Source organism: Trachinotus anak, unplaced genomic scaffold, assembly GCF_046630095.1.
Source record: "Trachinotus anak isolate AG129_WGS33_773 ecotype Australia unplaced genomic scaffold, CSIRO_AGI_Tana_v1 ptg000004l, whole genome shotgun sequence".
NCBI classification, from domain to species: domain Eukaryota; kingdom Metazoa; phylum Chordata; class Actinopteri; order Carangiformes; family Carangidae; genus Trachinotus; species Trachinotus anak.
The window spans coordinates 1,412,590-1,428,718 of NW_027273855.1; the positions used below are offsets into that span (position 1 = coordinate 1,412,590).

The 16,129-nt window shown below is 42.8% G+C and overlaps 3 protein-coding genes across 3 annotated transcripts; all 3 read left to right on the top strand.

Moving 5' to 3' along the window:
• Positions 1 to 333: 333 nt before the first annotated feature.
• Positions 334 to 4,704, top strand: nppal (natriuretic peptide A-like). The gene is made up of 3 exons (XM_071474983.1): positions 334 to 563; positions 1,657 to 1,985; positions 3,519 to 4,704. Exons 1-2 carry the CDS (start codon positions 480 to 482, stop codon positions 1,981 to 1,983), a joined length of 411 nt encoding a protein of 136 aa, XP_071331084.1. The 5' UTR covers positions 334 to 479; the 3' UTR covers positions 1,984 to 1,985; positions 3,519 to 4,704.
• Positions 4,705 to 4,937: 233 nt separating this feature from the next.
• Positions 4,938 to 8,583, top strand: nppb (natriuretic peptide B). Its single transcript, XM_071474984.1, has 3 exons — positions 4,938 to 7,445; positions 7,821 to 8,091; positions 8,401 to 8,583. The coding sequence occupies exons 1-3, from the start codon at positions 7,332 to 7,334 to the stop codon at positions 8,409 to 8,411; spliced, it is 396 nt and encodes a 131-aa protein (XP_071331085.1). The 5' UTR covers positions 4,938 to 7,331; the 3' UTR covers positions 8,412 to 8,583.
• A 2,744-nt stretch (positions 8,584 to 11,327) lies between these two features.
• Positions 11,328 to 14,720, top strand: nppa (natriuretic peptide A). The gene is made up of 3 exons (XM_071474985.1): positions 11,328 to 11,519; positions 13,910 to 14,228; positions 14,495 to 14,720. The coding sequence occupies exons 1-3, from the start codon at positions 11,409 to 11,411 to the stop codon at positions 14,497 to 14,499; spliced, it is 435 nt and encodes a 144-aa protein (XP_071331086.1). The 5' UTR covers positions 11,328 to 11,408; the 3' UTR covers positions 14,500 to 14,720.
• Positions 14,721 to 16,129: the final 1,409 nt, after the last annotated feature.

Here is a 16,129-nt window from a genome sequence, read left to right on the forward strand (position 1 = left end):
GCAGGTTCTCACATGTGGAACAACAGTAAACGTACATTTGAATAACAAAGTATTTTTAGAACTTTAGACTCATGTTCTGTCAGAAACTCACATAAATGAGGAGGAGGATGGGGCTCAGGGTTCAACTGAGGAGAATCATTACAACCAATGAACCCCCCCCCCCCCCCCCCCCCCCCGGCTCCTCAGCGCCGGGTCCGACAGGTTCAGAGAGGTTCGGGGTTCGGACCTGCGGACGCCTCCGGTCCCGGTCACCCCCCCCCCCCCCCCCCCCCACCCCCCCCCCCCGTGGAGGAGCATTAGTCACGCTCCGTTAGTTTTCTCAGACCTCGTGACGGAACCCACGCGTATAAAGGCGGCACCTGCGCGCTGCACGAGAGCCAGACGAGCGCGAGACGGAGGAGCAGAGGACCGACCGCGCGCCAGCTCACCTTCACCGGAAACACACAAAAACTACAAAAAACAAGAAGAAGAAGAAGAAAATGAACCCAAATGTCTCCGTCTGCTGTTTGTCTCTGCTGGTGCTGCTCAGCTGCGCTGGAGCCAAACCTGTTTCTGATCTACAGGTAAGTTCACCTGGTCCCGCACCTGGTCCCGCACCTGGTCCCGCACCTGGTCCCGCACCTGGTCCCGCACCTGGTGTGAACAGGACCGGTGTCTGGGTTCAACATTTCAGAGGCGTCTGAGTGACATGAAGAAGTGTTAGAGGATTAATCAGCGTGTTGTGTATTTATGTTGCAGCTGTGTGTTGGAGGAGACACACACACCTGTGGCCCGGTGTGTGTCTGTGTGTGTCTCATTGTGTGTCTCTGTGTGTGTCTCTGTGTATCTCAGTGTGTATCTCTGTGTGTCTGTGTGTGTCTCAGTGTGTGTCTCTGTGTGTATCTCTGTGTGTGTCTCTGTGTGTGTCTCAGTGTGTGTCTCAGTGTGTGTCTCTGTGTGTATCTCAGTGTGTGTCTCAGTGTGTGTCTCTGTGTGTATCTCAGTGTGTGTCTCAGTGTGTATCTCTGTGTCTCAGTGTGTGTCTCAGTGTGTATCTCTGTGTGTATCTCAGTGTGTGTCTCAGTGTGTGTCTCTGTGTGTGTCTCAGTGTGTATCTCTGTGTCTCAGTGTGTGTCTCTGTGTATCTCAGTGTGTGTCTCTGTGTGTCTGTGTGTGTCTCAGTGTGTGTGTCTGTGTGTATCTCTGTGTCTCAGTGTGTGTCTCTGTGTGTGTCTCAGTGTGTGTCTCAGTGTGTGTCTCAGTGTGTGTCTCTGTGTGTGTCTCTGTGTGTGTCTCAGTGTGTATCTCTGTGTCTCAGTGTGTGTCTCTGTGTATCTCAGTGTGTGTCTCTGTGTGTCTGTGTGTGTCTCAGTGTGTGTGTCTGTGTGTGTCTCAGTGTGTGTCTCTGTGTGTATCTCAGTGTGTGTCTCAGTGTGTGTCTCAGTGTGTGTCTCAGTGTGTATCTCTGTGTGTATCTCTGTGTGTATCTCAGTGTGTGTCTCAGTGTGTGTCTCAGTGTGTATCTCTGTGTGTATCTCAGTGTGTGTCTCAGTGTGTGTCTCAGTGTGTATCTCTGTGTCTCAGTGTGTGTCTCTGTGTGTCTCTGTGTGTGTCTCTGTGTGTGTCTGTGTGTATCTCAGTGTGTAGAGTTAAACTTCCTGTTGATTTCTCCCTCAGAGTCTGAAGCAGCTCCTGGAGGAGGAGGTGAACACGGCGCCGTACTTCTCCTCGGAGGAGGCGGAGGAGGAGGAGGTGGGGGTGGGGGGGAGGGGGAGGGGGAGGGATGGAGACACGGACAAGGCGGTGTTCGGACTTCCCTCGTGGGACTCGTCCGACCTCAGCAACTCGGCCCTCGCGGTGAAAGAACACGTCCTCGCGCGTCTCTTCCAGGAGCTGGTGAGGACCTCGAAGCGCTCGTGGAGCCGGAACAAGAAGGGCGGGATGAGGAGCTGCTTCGGGGTCCGGCTGGACAGGATCGGCTCCTTCAGCGGGCTCGGCTGCTGAAGGTAGGAACCGGGATTCAGTTCCTGTTGTCACTCACACCGACACTGAGAAACAGGGTCAGGGGGGTCAGGTGGAGGTCAGGTGGAGGTCAATTGGGGGTCAGGTGGAGGTCAGGTGGGTCAGGTAGGGGTCAGGTGGGTCTGGTGGAGGTCAGGTGGAGGTCAGGTGGGTCTGGTGGAGGTCAGGTGGAGGTCAGGTGGAGGTCAGGTGGGTCAGGTAGGGGTCAGGTGGGTCTGGTGGAGGTCAGGTGGAGGTCAGGTGGAGGTCAGGTGGGTCAGGTAGGGGTCAGGTGGGTCAGGTGGAGGTCAGGTGGGTCTGGTGGAGGTCAGGTGGAGGTCAGGTGGAGGTCAGGTGGGTCAGGTGGGGATCAGGTGGGAGTCAGGTGGGGGTCTGATGGGTCAGGTGGGTCAGGTGGGGGTCTGATGGGTCAGGTGGGGGTCAGGTGACTGCTGAGTCCTGGAGGTGAGATCATAGTAAATCCATCAGCAGGTTGTTATTCACAGGAGCAGTGTGTCTGGAGAATAATAATGAAACCCATGTGGAAATGACGTGTCTCTATAAAGAGTCATGTTTCCATATATTTCACCTATATCATTAATACATATCTACATCCTGTGGAAAGATGAAGATATAGGTTCAAAACATATATGAAATACCCACAGTAAAATTTATATTTGTACATATATTAAAAATGTGAATACAGTTTTTTTAAGGTTATTAAATCAACATACATTTAAAAAATATATGTTTATGTATGTTTGTCTTATCAATTTTAAACAACATAAACAAAGTCTATCTTTTATATTTACATTTATAATATCAACACATATTGACAGGCTTTGAGATTTATATGTACATAACATATGTACAATATGAGCATATGTACATAAACATTTATTTATATGGGTTCAACATGTATGTCAGCATGTAAAATTGTTCCGACTTCTCATAGGTTTCATCCAAAATTTTACATATGTTTACATGTCAATAATTTTACTTTATATACGGAAATTCATCACAAATGTATTTGTGTATGTGAAAACACATTAAACCCTCTACAAACAGAATCACTGCATTATCACAGCTTTGTACATTCATACACAGCTTTGCATGTTTTTTTATATAATACACAACTAGAAAAACATAGATATATTTTACTGTTTAATTTACTGTGCAAATCATCTTTTACAAATTCACAGATTAAAGGCAGCAGAAAAAACAAAGTCTGTTTTGATTTAACATGAACCCAAAGACACATCAACTGTTTTTCAAATGTTTTTTAAAAAATCTGTCAAAATCCTGTGATGATTAATTTTAATTAATTTTACTTAAATAAAAATGTATGAAAAAGATTTTGTATTAATTCATACAGAGAGAAACGTGTGAGCTGCAGCTGCTCCGTCACTCTGACAGAACCACCGAGCAGCTGAGCCGCTGCAGGTTCAGCGGCTCGATGCTTGATACCATTCAGATATAAAAGTGTAACAAACGTCTCTGTCATCTGGTGTAGTGACATGTTTTTGTTGTGTCCACAGGCGTGGAGCTTCACTGAGACCAGAACCAGCACCGGAACTCGTCTCACACTCACACAGCTTTGACTGACACTTTAAAGGGCGGATACTCTGTCTCCTCTGTCCATGGTTCTCATTCAGAACTGTGATTTCTTTTTCATATGTGAGCTGTTCAATAATAAATTATTGTAAATGTATTTATTATTTATTACTTTCTTGTTGGATAAAGTAGAGTTGCCTTGTGATAGATTGTATTCTAGTAAAATAATTATTTTGCATAATATCTGAGTCTGTTTCTTGGGCACAGCTTCTTCACAGGGAACACTGTCATGCTGAGAGCACATGAAATAAACCAGTGTGTTAGAACCATTTCATTCAAATATACACAGTAATTATTATTATTTCATCTGTTTTTCATTGTGTTGTGGAAAAAAATCATGGTTTGAAAATGAAGGTGATATTTTAATCACACAGGAAGATGTTTCCGTGAACAGTAAAAAAAAGCAACACAAATAAAAGCCACAAAAACAATAACGTGATTGACGGCTCACGACTGAGCTCCACGCTGCAGCGGCTCCGACAGCCTGAACACCAGCAGGACACAACAGACACATCGATTTGTCTCTTTGTTACTGTGGAGCTCAGTGCATGAAAAGGCTCCATATTCTGTGCAGCTGAACAGAACTGCAGGAGAGTGAAGCTTGTTTCAGTGTCGGTCCACAGCTACACCTTAAACTCTGTTTTAGCTGCAGTGTCATTCCAGCTGTGACAAACCACAAATGATTTTAACATCAAATAATTTCACAGTTTTAAAGCATATAATCCTGAGAAAAATTATATTCGTTTAAGTTTTTATATCAAGTTCATTCTGATGCAATTTTGGAAACTAGACTAATTATATCTGTTAAAGTGCAGAATGTAGGCATTGGAATTTATTCATATATTTCAGTTTTATGCAATAATACTGCATTTCATAAAGAGACATAGTTTTTACTTCACTGATTTATCTGAATTAATGGTCTTAGAAGTCTAAAAAATAACAGAATTATTAGTAACAATAGCACTGCACAACTTTAAAAATAGAAAACATGAATAGACCTTTTCAAAAGAAAAAGGTAAGAAATTATGTGTAGTTGTAGTAACTTTAACAACTTGTAGTTATCTGTCACCTACAGGATCCATTTCTCATTAAAAAATGAACAGTTCAAACTAACTATTCTCGCTCTGTTATTTATTGTGGAGAATCAAATGTGATTTTAAGCTCAAAAGATTCAAATGATGAATTATTTTCCCATTAACATCACAAATGAATTAATGTTCAACACAAATTAACTGCTTATTACTTTTTTTCACTTATTATCTTCATTGTTGGTTGCTGTTGCCATCAGTCGACGCAGTTTGGTCGTTCTCATAGCCCAGAGGCATGATGGGAATAACAGCACTGTGCATATTCAGTGGGCGGCATAAACCAGGAAGTAACCTGGAAGACGGAAACTTTTTCGGTGTCAGGTGAGTGGTTTTTATCGCACTGAATGGGCACCATTTAGATCCAACACCCTGGTCTAGTACATCCATGGGATTACCATGGTGATTTTAATTCATCCAGTGAGGAGCATGAATGACTGTACAAAATGTGTATAACAAAAAAAACTAAACAAAGCAGATGTACAGTTTTGGAGAGACTTGGCATGATAATGAGGGAAGACCACAGGGCCTAGACCTTTATTTAGTCAAGAAGAGCAGCTACATGTGCTTCATGATGAAAGAAAAACAGGTAGATGGATCATTTAAACAGTTTAAAACAGTGTGTCCAACCAAACAAAGCAGCCATCATCTCTGTACTAATTCTAAATGTGCAGTTACATCCCTGTATATCCCTGTTTCCAACACACACCAGTCCTGTTTACATGATATCTGACAAAATGTCTCTAAAAATCATTCTAAGTTATGATCTGGGACAGAACAGGCAGAAATACAGACCTGCCGAAAAATCATGGAATCATCAAAATTAGGATTCATCCTCTGGGGAACATGAGATAGAGTTCAGATATTTTATTCTGAAATGACAATGACAAAATGCTGCTAGAGCTGAATACCTGCACAACAGCTAAATACAACCTAGTCTAGCCTCCAAGTCTCTGAACCTTACGGGAGGATGAACAGCATTCTTCATAAACATATTCCCTCATATGGAGTTTTGATGATGATGGTGGAGAGCGCTGTCTAACACTTCGCTCCAGAATCTCTCATAGTCCAACTGCACTGAGATCTGGTCACTGTGAAGGTCACAGCATATGATTCACATCATTTTCATCCTCATCAAACCAACAGTGACCCCTGTGACCTGTGGACGGAGACACTGTCATCCTGGTCCTCTGCTCTCTTCAGGTCTTTCCTTTAATTATTCTCTGTCTGTATTTTAAGGCTGCATTAATTCATTGCCACTTGGTGGCTGCAGAAGAAGCCACAGACATGACCGAATGAAGTCCAGTATTCCCTCTGGTTTAGCTCTGTGTTTGGTCTCCACCATCTCCTGAGGGAAATATCTGGGTGTTCAGCTGCTAAATGCTCCACTGTGTTCACCAGCTGCTCTCTGACTGAGCCTGTCTGCTGTGCAGTGAACAGTAGCTTTTTCAGTAGAAACAGCTGCTGTTGGAAACCGTGGCGTTGGGAGTGATGAGACTGAATCAAAACAGTAAAGGTGTAAAACCCAAAACTAAGCTAAAAAACAGTAAAAAAAACAAACAAACCTGCAGCTAATTCTTTGTAGCTTCATCACTACAAGTGACACATTTTTTATTTTAGTCATTAGAGCCATTGTTGGTATAAAAATATTGATTAGTGCAGCCTTCATATTCTTGATGACCTCCACCAGGGAGGTTATGGTTATGCACCTGGGTCTGTTGGGTTGTTTGTTTGATAGCCGTGCTGTGTAAAAAATTGTGAACTGATTTGTACCAGACTTGGTGTAGGGATGGTTCCTGGACCTGTGACGAACCCATTCAATTTTAGTGTGGATCTGGATAAAGGGGTGGATCCAGGACTTTTTTAAAAATCACTTTCTTAAAAGAGATAGGACCATCTGACATTTTTTGACAATTTTGTCAATTTCTCAGGAAGTAATGTTGGATCTGATATATTTATGGTGTTGAAATCTATGAGCTTGTAAAATTTGGTGCAGATCCAGATAATAATCAGGATGTAATTGACATGTGTAGGATTGTTTGGCCTTGGTGGATGTATGCGCTCTACTGAGAGCCATTCTAGTTACCACTGATGTATTGATGTAAGTTGATGTTTCATGCTGTTTTCCCTTGTTTTCTGCTACAAAGAGGTCAGAGGTCGCAGCCTGCCACAGAGACAAGACTTGTGTCTTTTTTGAGAACCCTTTAGCAGCGTGGCAGTCTGAAATAGATTCCGTCTTTAAAACCAACAGGCTACCCTACCACAATCACGTACACCCCTCAATTTAGTAACACTGTCAGACTGTCTGTTAGTTTACTACTTCCCGTAGCTCAGTGACAACAATGTCCCGTGTGGAGGGGGGTTTGAGTATGTTTCTGAAACTAAGTAGCATATGGAAGCAGCTATGTCATACGAATGCCCCATATCTAAGAGACAGAGCTTTAAAAGGAGCAGTTTCCGACAGCTCCTGTTATCAGAATCAGGTGTCAGGAATGCCAGTACAATTCCTGGCATACCTACGTGTGTCAGTCTAAAGTATAAAAGAGCAGAGGGTGCTGCTGCGGGCTTCAGCATCCAAACAGCTACAACGCAAAAAAGCCAAAGAGCATCCATCCACCCACTGATAGGATCAACAAGAACCCACAGAGAAACATGCATCTGTCTCCCACTCCCCTCTGCGGCCTCCTCCTCATCTTAAACCTGCAGCTGATCAGCACGTATCCCATCAGCACCAGCTTGACTGACACTGACATGGACATCTTAAAGGTGAGTCTCCAAATCATCCTGAAACTGTGGAGAGGTGGAGGTCTGGGGCTCCACCTTGGTCTATGTGGAAATCTTCACACAGCTCAAAGGCTGTGTGAAGATTTCGATTGTCTTTTTATTCAACAGCAACTTCCTGTGTGTGATATTATGTGATCTGATATGTGCTTACTGAAGTTAATTAGTGCTCTAAGAGAATAATAATAATGTAATGAGTTGCTGATTAATAATTAATGCTGTAGCTGCTGTAAACAAAATGAACTTGAAGGACGTTTTACCTGAGAGTCTTCACTTGGTCCTACACTGTGAGACAAGATTACAGATGCTTCTGTTGGTCTTATAAGACTAACCCAGCTGACGTGCATATGGATGTTGCAGGTGCTGCTTCACAGACTGGAGGAGTCAGTGTCAGAGCAGACTGAGGTGGACCAGAGAGTCTCTGCAGAGCAGGACGGTCTGGATAGTCTGAACGCAGAGGAGCAGCCACAAACTGGGCTGGACGAGGCCTCAATCAGGGAATTTCTGTCAGCCAAGAACCTGAAGAGCGTCCGCAACGACTCGTCCCGGAGGTCCTCCGGCTGCTTTGGTCGACGGATGGACAGGATAGGCTCCATGAGCTCTCTGGGCTGCAACACTGTGGGCAGATACAGTAAGTGACAGCAACAGTGCAGAACGCTTCAGTAAGCCACAGCAGCTCCAGGCTGAACAGGTGTAACGTTTGTGGGCTATTGTGATAATGAAAAATTATTATTATTAAGCTCTGATCCCTGTATAGAGGAAAAAAAAGTTATACTATAAACAACATCCACAGGAACCACCAACACAGCTCCATCTGACTGTGTTTAAATGTCTTCATTCTAACTGTATATTACACTTAACACAGACATTTGTACCATTAATGTTGTGACTGAGAAAACGTGGACGTGTATAACAGATCTGTCGTCTTGTTCTCTTGCAGATCCAAAGTAAAGATGAAGTCTTACCATCTAAACTCTGCAACTGCAACGTCTCTACCAAAAGATATTTTTATTTGAACGCTATTTATTTACTAATATTTATTGAATATTGTTTGTGGCTGACAAGTATATTTATTTTAAATGGATGTAACATTGTTCTGTATTAATAAATGTTTACAACTGCACGTCATTGAGCCCATGTTTAAGCACCACACACACACACACACACACACACACACACACACACACACAGTCTTGTTTTACTACATTCATGTGGACCTGACATACTGTATTCCCTAACCTCACAGTCCTGGTGTCTTAGTCTTTAGGGAACTACTTATTAACGACTCATCAACATCAGGTCATTCATCTCAATCGTTCCTCTCCTGTTGCTTAGTAACCACACAGAATTTGTCTCACCTGAAAGTCTAATAAGAGTCAAAGAGGAGGAACTAAAGACGACGTCTCTCTTCTTCACAGTTCTGTTTTAATGTGTCACTGATTGTCCTCTCAGACATAAAGATGCAGCTTGTGTAACATAAAGTTAGTGACATATGGAAGCAGATTAAGTTTCACTACCTACAACCTCCTCAGGACTCTGGACGACACCCAGACCATGACGGAGCAACCAGATGTGACCTGATGTGGTTTGAATTACTTTTACAGAACAGTTTTATTCTAAACTATGTTAATTAAAAATTAAGCTCCTGATATAATATGAATATTTAATTACATTCACCAAATCACAGCTTCATATGTCCATGTTGGTCGTATTAAATGTCTATTACAGCATCAGTTGTAGAACAGAGTCTAACTACAACATGTTTTGTATCTGATATGACACAGTATTTGATTATAAATTAGACTATGTTTTTATATAATGAAGTCTAATAGTGTGTTAACATCTGCTATTTGATTTCTTATTGGAGTCTAATATGGTTAAACAGTGTCTGAGTATCATTTATTTTGGATCTAATACAGAAGTATATGTAGTTTCCAATCACAGCAGGTCAGAGCTGGTTGACCACTAATCAGAAAGTCAGCGGTTTCGATTCCCGCCTCCTCCAGTCTGCATGTCGTAGTGTAACATTAGTGTGTGAGTGCAATAGAAAAGCACAGTACGTGTGAAATAATTGTTGTGTGTGTAGCACTGAGTGGTTGATGAGACAACAGAACTGCTATATAAGTGCAGTCCACTGAAGTGTACGGTCTAATAAAAAACATTATTCAAATTTTTCTTTGATCTGATACAAAGTTTTTATGTCTTTTTAATGAACCATAAAATAAACCTGATATTTTAGATTCAGGTTCTCGCTGAGAAGCTGTTGTGCAGTTGTTTGGTTTGTTGGTGGTGGTTACATCAGTAACCTGAGCTCCAAGCTGTTTTAGCTGAGACTTTAATGCTGGTGAATTCATTCAGAGCTGCAAACAAACAGCCAAGTCAGAGCGGTCAGATTCAACTGCCCAGTTACTACAAGTTAATCCACACTGTCCGACCAATCAAAATCCAGAATCATCAATGGCTGACGTGTTAAAAACATTATGTTGTTGTGAAAATTAACTGATATTTTTAGTTTGATTACATGTTGGAAAGTGGCTGTGGTAGAAGTGCGACAATAATATTGTAGAACTTTGTACAGGATGAATGGTTCTCTGTGCTCTCTGGTTCTCCCCCAGCACGGAACCCTTCATCCTGTCCACATCAGTCACTGGCAGAACAGTCTGTCAGTCCCACCTCACCCAACGAATGAGACCTGTGATTGGACCGCACTTCAGCAGAGCGCATACAACAGAGTTTGGAGGAGAAGCTTTGCTTTTCTTTTCAGAGCTTTTGTAAGATTTTCAAAGTAAAAGTGAGTCAAACCAGCCTTTACAGCCTGGAACAAAAACTGTTCTGGTCTCGAGAGCTACTTTCCTCCTTCATGACAACTGTACAGGCTGAATTTTATAGAACTCACCTGTTTACATTTTATTAAGGACTAAAGTTATACATAATTGGTTGATTTTAATGACAGGAGGGTGGACTCCAAACACGCCCCACCTCTTTTCAAATTTTTGGATCAGCTGTTACTGGCGACGGCGGAGCAGCTCACTCTGAGCTTCAAAACCACTTTTCAGAAACCTGTGGGTGACAACAAGGCGGCTACGCTTGTCTTTATTTACCGTCTATGGTTCTGAACTTTTGGAGGAACAAAGCTAGTATTAATGAGTCTTGATGCTAAGTTAAGCTAATCGCTTCCTGGCTCTAGCTTCACGAAGGTGGTATCAATCTTATCATCTCACTCTCAGCAAGAAAGCAAATAAAGATATTTTCCAAAATGTCAGTTGACAAGTATTGATTTAATATTTGGTCTATTATTATTCTTTTTCACTGGGTTAAACGGAAACAGTCCAGTAATCTTTGCTGTAACACTCGAGCTAAAACCTCCTTAATCATATATTACAAACTGAAATATAACTGAAAACCAAACAAAAGTAGAAAGACATTTAATCCTAACAATTATTACACCTGACATTGTTTCCTTCCTCTGCTAATCTGAACCACGTGGTCACCCTGTAACCCCGGAGCCGCAGTTTTAACCTACTATGGTATTTTTCAGGAGTGTGGACAGTGTGAAGTATTTGCATGGTGGATCTGCATTCCTGTCAATAAACACCACGTCTGAGCTCAGAGCTCCAAGATGGCTGCTGAGGTCATGCCACTGCGCGAACACACACACACACACACACACACACACACACACACACACACACACACACACACACACACACACACACATCACCTACCATCAAGTGCCACTTCATCTGACATCTGACCAGCTGCCTTATCATGCAGAGGTGTCAGAATGCACTTGAGATTTTCTACAAAATGATGAGCCACCGACACTGACTGTCTGCGGCATGGTGTGTGTGTGTGTGTGTGTGTGTGTGTGTGTGTGTGTGTATGTTGCATGTATATAAAATCTCGCAGTGCAGGCTGTCGTATCAGTGGTAGCAGCAGCAGGATAACATGAGGACTGCGGTCCTGTGGGGCCTACTGGCCCTACTGTGTCAGCACACACTGGTTAGCAGCCACGTACTGGGACGGGCCTCTTCCACCGGTGACCTTGCTCAGCTCAAGGTAAGAAACCATGTGACACGTTCAGTCCTCACACCTGTTTGTCTGAACACTGCACTTTGACAGGTAATGTCCGATCAAAGATGTGGAGTTAGTTAACGCTGTGTCCATCCCTTACAAACTCGTGTAAAGAGGGTACGAGGACTTTCAGCTTCATGTTGGGGAATAAAATGGTAGTATTTCATTTTGTGGGTCTGTAATTTCTGAACAGTTTTTTTAAAATCTGCTAATTAAAGATAAAAGACACAACACCCTCTAAATACTGTTTTCATAACAACTTATCACCAAAGAAATAGTCCAATTAAAATCTGTGAGCTCTCAGTGTAGTGTTCATTAATCAACAACAATTATGAGTTTATGTTGTGTTTAATTGTCATTCCTTTAAAGCTGTGATGTGTTAGTGACTTTTGGATGAGAAGTACGTCACCTAAAAGTTGTGTGAAATGTAGATAAAATAAAAAAGTACATTCTGTCGGCTCAGAGGACAACAGGCTGGGTTAAAGGTCTCAGTATGTTTCAAACACAAGACACAGTCAGTCACTCAGACGGTGACGACAGTGCGCACACTGTCAATCCAACAAATGTTTCATACGAAGCTTAGAAAACACGTCTCAGTCCTGATTCTTTACTTGATGCACAGAGATGAAACTCATCTTCTAACCCTAAAAACTGCCCCTAACCCACATCTGACCCTGGACAACAAGAGTATTACAACACCATTAAACAATATTACAATGTTTAACTGATAAGATCCTCTGGTTGATGGGTTCATTGCAGAAGAAGATGCAGTGAGATGATGAAACCTGATGTTTCTGAAGGTTCCAGTTTCCTCCTCTCTCCACACTGATCAGGGCCTGTACTCACTGTGGACTGAAAGCGGCTCCTAACTTGCAGATGGAGAAACTCCTAACTGTAGGACTCCACATTTTCTTTGACTAGGATTAATTCACAAAGCTGATTGGCCCTAAAAGTAGAACCTCAGTCAGGGAGAAGTTAAAAGCAGAGGAGAGGAATTATCATTCACAAAGACCAGGTCAAAGAATTGTAAATTGACTCCTGTTGACGCTGAGTTACTGAAAAGTCTTGTATCACGAGGGGATGATGACTGTTGTTCAGGAGCTTGTGAGACAACATCTCCAACCAACCAAAACCACCACATCAGGGTGGAACATGTTTGGTAACGCTGCTTCATGGTGACAATGCAACAACTTGAGGATCTGTGAAAAACGAGCCCACAGGTCGTTTGTCAGCAGGTCACTATGACCCATCGTTAGGTTTTGTTGCTAGGCGACATCTAGTGGTCGTAGTGATGATGACAGGAGCAAAGGGAAAAGTGCGGTGACGTAGTTTATAGAGCGACAAAGTCCACGTCAGGAGGAGGTTGGGGTGGATAGATGAATATGACCCAGGAGAGCGGTGTTCGATTCCCATGTGACAGGAGCAGTTTATGTTGTTTCTATTATCCATGACCGTTCGTTGTTATTATTGTAACCATGACAATAAAAATCGTCTAATGTTGAGGAAGAACTTATTTTAACCCAAATCACCATCTTTTCCTGAACCTAATCAATTATCATGGCAACCATGGTGACAAAGGTAGGTATGTGGTCCATTTATTTTTGTAACCATGACAACCAAGGGTCAGAGGATTACAAAAAACAACCTGTGTGGTTGTCCAGGTTGGTTGATTTTAATTTATTACTGCAGGATGTTGCACATGTGTTTTCACCAGGTCGTTCATCAACCAATCACTGTGGTTATTGTAGTTACAAACTTGTCCACGAGGGATGGCGTCAGACAGTCGTAGTTCTCTCTGTTTTCCACAGTAAAAGTTTGTCTCAGCAGGTTTGTGAAGAGGAGAAAACCTTTGGTTAAAAACTTTCAGTTCGACTCTAAGTGGTGAGAGAAAATGCTTTGTGATCAGGATCAGGTGCAGAGAAGAGTTAAAATATGTGATGTGAGTGTTGTCAGGGATTTGATGAGACAATCATTGTGTTTGTGCCTCTTTATTTCTGAGGGAACATAAAGTAAAGAGACACTCATAAATATGGGACGGAATAATTTACTGAGAACAGTTTTGGTAGAGTCCATGTCTGGGGACAAGAAAACACACATCTGTAAAAGTCACATTCACCTCAGGTTGGTGAAGCCAGGTGGGAACTAATATACCACCTTTGTTTGCAAGTGTAAAACCTTAAAATTTGATACCATAGTTATTTCTTAACCATTCATGTTCTAGCAGCCTTTAACAAACAAAGCCCCTGATCAGGTTCTGAGAGACCTGTAGTCACAGATTCACCCAGAGCTCATGTTTTCAATCAGCCTGATTCCTGTGTGTAAAACATAAGAGCAGAGTGTTTGAGGATGAACCCATCTCCACCTCTCCACCTCAGTCTCTGCTGGAGCGCTTTGAGGAGACTCTGGCTGAGGCCGCCCAGGAGGAGGACTCTGAAGCTGATTATGAAGGAACAAACCAGGAGCCTGAGCGCGGCCAGGCCAGCCGAGGATGGAGCCTGAACCAGGAGGGGGACCAAGAACCTCTGCTATCAGACAGATCTCAACCAGCAGCGGAGGACCACAGCAGGGCCGCGAGCCAGAGGAGCCGTCTGCTGGACCTGCTGATGACCACCAGGAAACGGGCCTCCAGCTGCTTCGGAGCCAGAATGGATCGAATAGGAAACGCCAGTGGTCTGGGATGCAACAACGGAAGAGGTAAGACTGCAGCTGAGGATGGAGGAAGGAAATCAAATCAGGATTTAGGTAAAGGATCCTGCAGCATGAGGGTCAGAGGTCATCACCTGATCCAGACCTGCCGCTGAATAACAAAATCCTCAGGATGTTGTTTGTACTGTTGCTTGTTGACAGATGAAATGAACGCTGCAGCCTGTAGAGACCAACATGAAATAAATAAATACTCTGCAGTGTTGATGATGACCAGTCATTTATAACAAATGCTGTTTGTGTCATTTTCCCATCAGGCTAGTCTCACAGCTTCCTCGGACACATGTTGGATTATAGTTTCATGTCCGACTGAAGATGCAACCGACGAGACTGGATATGTATGATCTTGCATTAGTGACAGTTCAGCTGTGTGTATCTGTAACTGTGTGTATTTTCTGTAACATTAACACCCTAAGGAATTGAGTTAACTACATAACTGCATGTGGGTTGCTAACGAAGATCAATAAAGATTTTTTTTCATATGAAGAATTCAGTCGTTTTTTTTTTTTCGGTCCTGCTCCATCAGATACTCACAGTTGTCTGAAGAGGCGTCCTCTCTTCGTCTCTTCACACCATGTCATGAGAAAACCAAAATGTGCCTCCGTCAGTCAGCCTGTGCTCAGACATTTCTGCTTTTATTTTAGTTGCTCCTGCTGTTGTGGCCTAATTTCATGCAGCAAAGTCGCTGTGACATCATGACCTGCAGCCATCTCTATCTGACACGACACGTTGATAAGTTGAGACAAGATAAGACAGAGAATTATTCACAATTAGTTGAAGATCCTTCCAAAGCCCACAGCAGCTTCACTGTGTCTGATTTTTCTTCTTTAAAAACCGACAGTGTCATGTTGTAGTGCACCATCACATAGTCAACAAGCAAGTCTATTGAAATGATTTGAATTCTTAAACTCGGCTCCAAAGCCAACTCAAGGACCACACTTTATTTGTTGTCAGGGGGAAATTAGATTAGATCACTCAAAGCATGCTGGGATTGGCTCCAATCTCCCTGCAACCCTGAGCAGGATACTCAGGTACAGGATATGGACGGAAACTAATTTCATCTATTGCTTCCAACTTGTTGTCAAATAAAAATAGCTTGTTGAGAGGGGAAATGAGTCATGTAGGAAATATGGCTGGTTCACTCATTAACTGCTGTTGTCTACATGCATTTGACAGGCAGCAAGAAGGAGATGTCACTGTGAGTTATGATAAAGTAACTGTCACACTGTCCTGTCCACTCAGATTACGGAGATCAATTAAACTCCATTAACACACCAGTGAAGCATTTCACCTGATGGCAGCAGCCAGCTGCACCGTCCTGAACTGACCTGAGTCCACTTTTCACGCAGCGTCTTTGGAGACTGGGAGGGAACAGGGCGCTGAGAGCAGCTCCTAAAGCCAGTCACAGTCTGATCCCAGTGACAAGGACAGGTGCAGGTTTTCGTTCCCACCGTGGACCAGACTGACCTGATTGCTCGCTGTGCACCTTATCAATGAGCGTGACAGCTCCTGTCCAGACTAATGTGGAAAACTTGGAATGAGCTTTAGAGATCTATCAAACGGTTGTCAGTCTAGACCAACAGCATGAATATGCATCTGTTCATTCTCTGACTCTGCAGCTGTGAAGTTCTCTCTCTCTGGAACGAGTCCAAACCTGACAAACACTTGTATTGTCACACACATCACCAAGTTCTGTAGATGACGTCTTGAACAATTATGTTCTTCACAAAACTAAACATCTGGAGCCCTGCAGACAGCTGCAGTGTTACACTGCACCATAAAACAGTGTCAGACAGAATCACAATATAATAATAATAACTTTATTTTTATAGCACTTTTCATGACAAATTTACAAAGTTCCTCACAGAAAAATAAAACCATATAAAATAAAA

What these genes read in the sequence shown, in the direction of transcription:
- nppal (XM_071474983.1), top strand. Translation starts at nt 480, where the DNA reads ATGAACCCAAATGTCTCCGTCTGCTGTTTGTCTCTGCTGGTGCTGCTC. An exon ending in AACCTGTTTCTGATCTACAG is followed by an intron (nt 564 to 1,656) that starts GTAAGTTCACCT and finishes TTTCTCCCTCAG; the next exon opens with AGTCTGAAGCAGCTCCTGGA.
- nppb (XM_071474984.1), top strand. Translation starts at nt 7,332, where the DNA reads ATGCATCTGTCTCCCACTCCCCTCTGCGGCCTCCTCCTCATCTTAAAC. An exon ending in CTGACATGGACATCTTAAAG is followed by an intron (nt 7,446 to 7,820) that starts GTGAGTCTCCAA and finishes TGGATGTTGCAG; the next exon opens with GTGCTGCTTCACAGACTGGA.
- nppa (XM_071474985.1), top strand. Translation starts at nt 11,409, where the DNA reads ATGAGGACTGCGGTCCTGTGGGGCCTACTGGCCCTACTGTGTCAGCAC. An exon ending in GTGACCTTGCTCAGCTCAAG is followed by an intron (nt 11,520 to 13,909) that starts GTAAGAAACCAT and finishes TCTCCACCTCAG; the next exon opens with TCTCTGCTGGAGCGCTTTGA.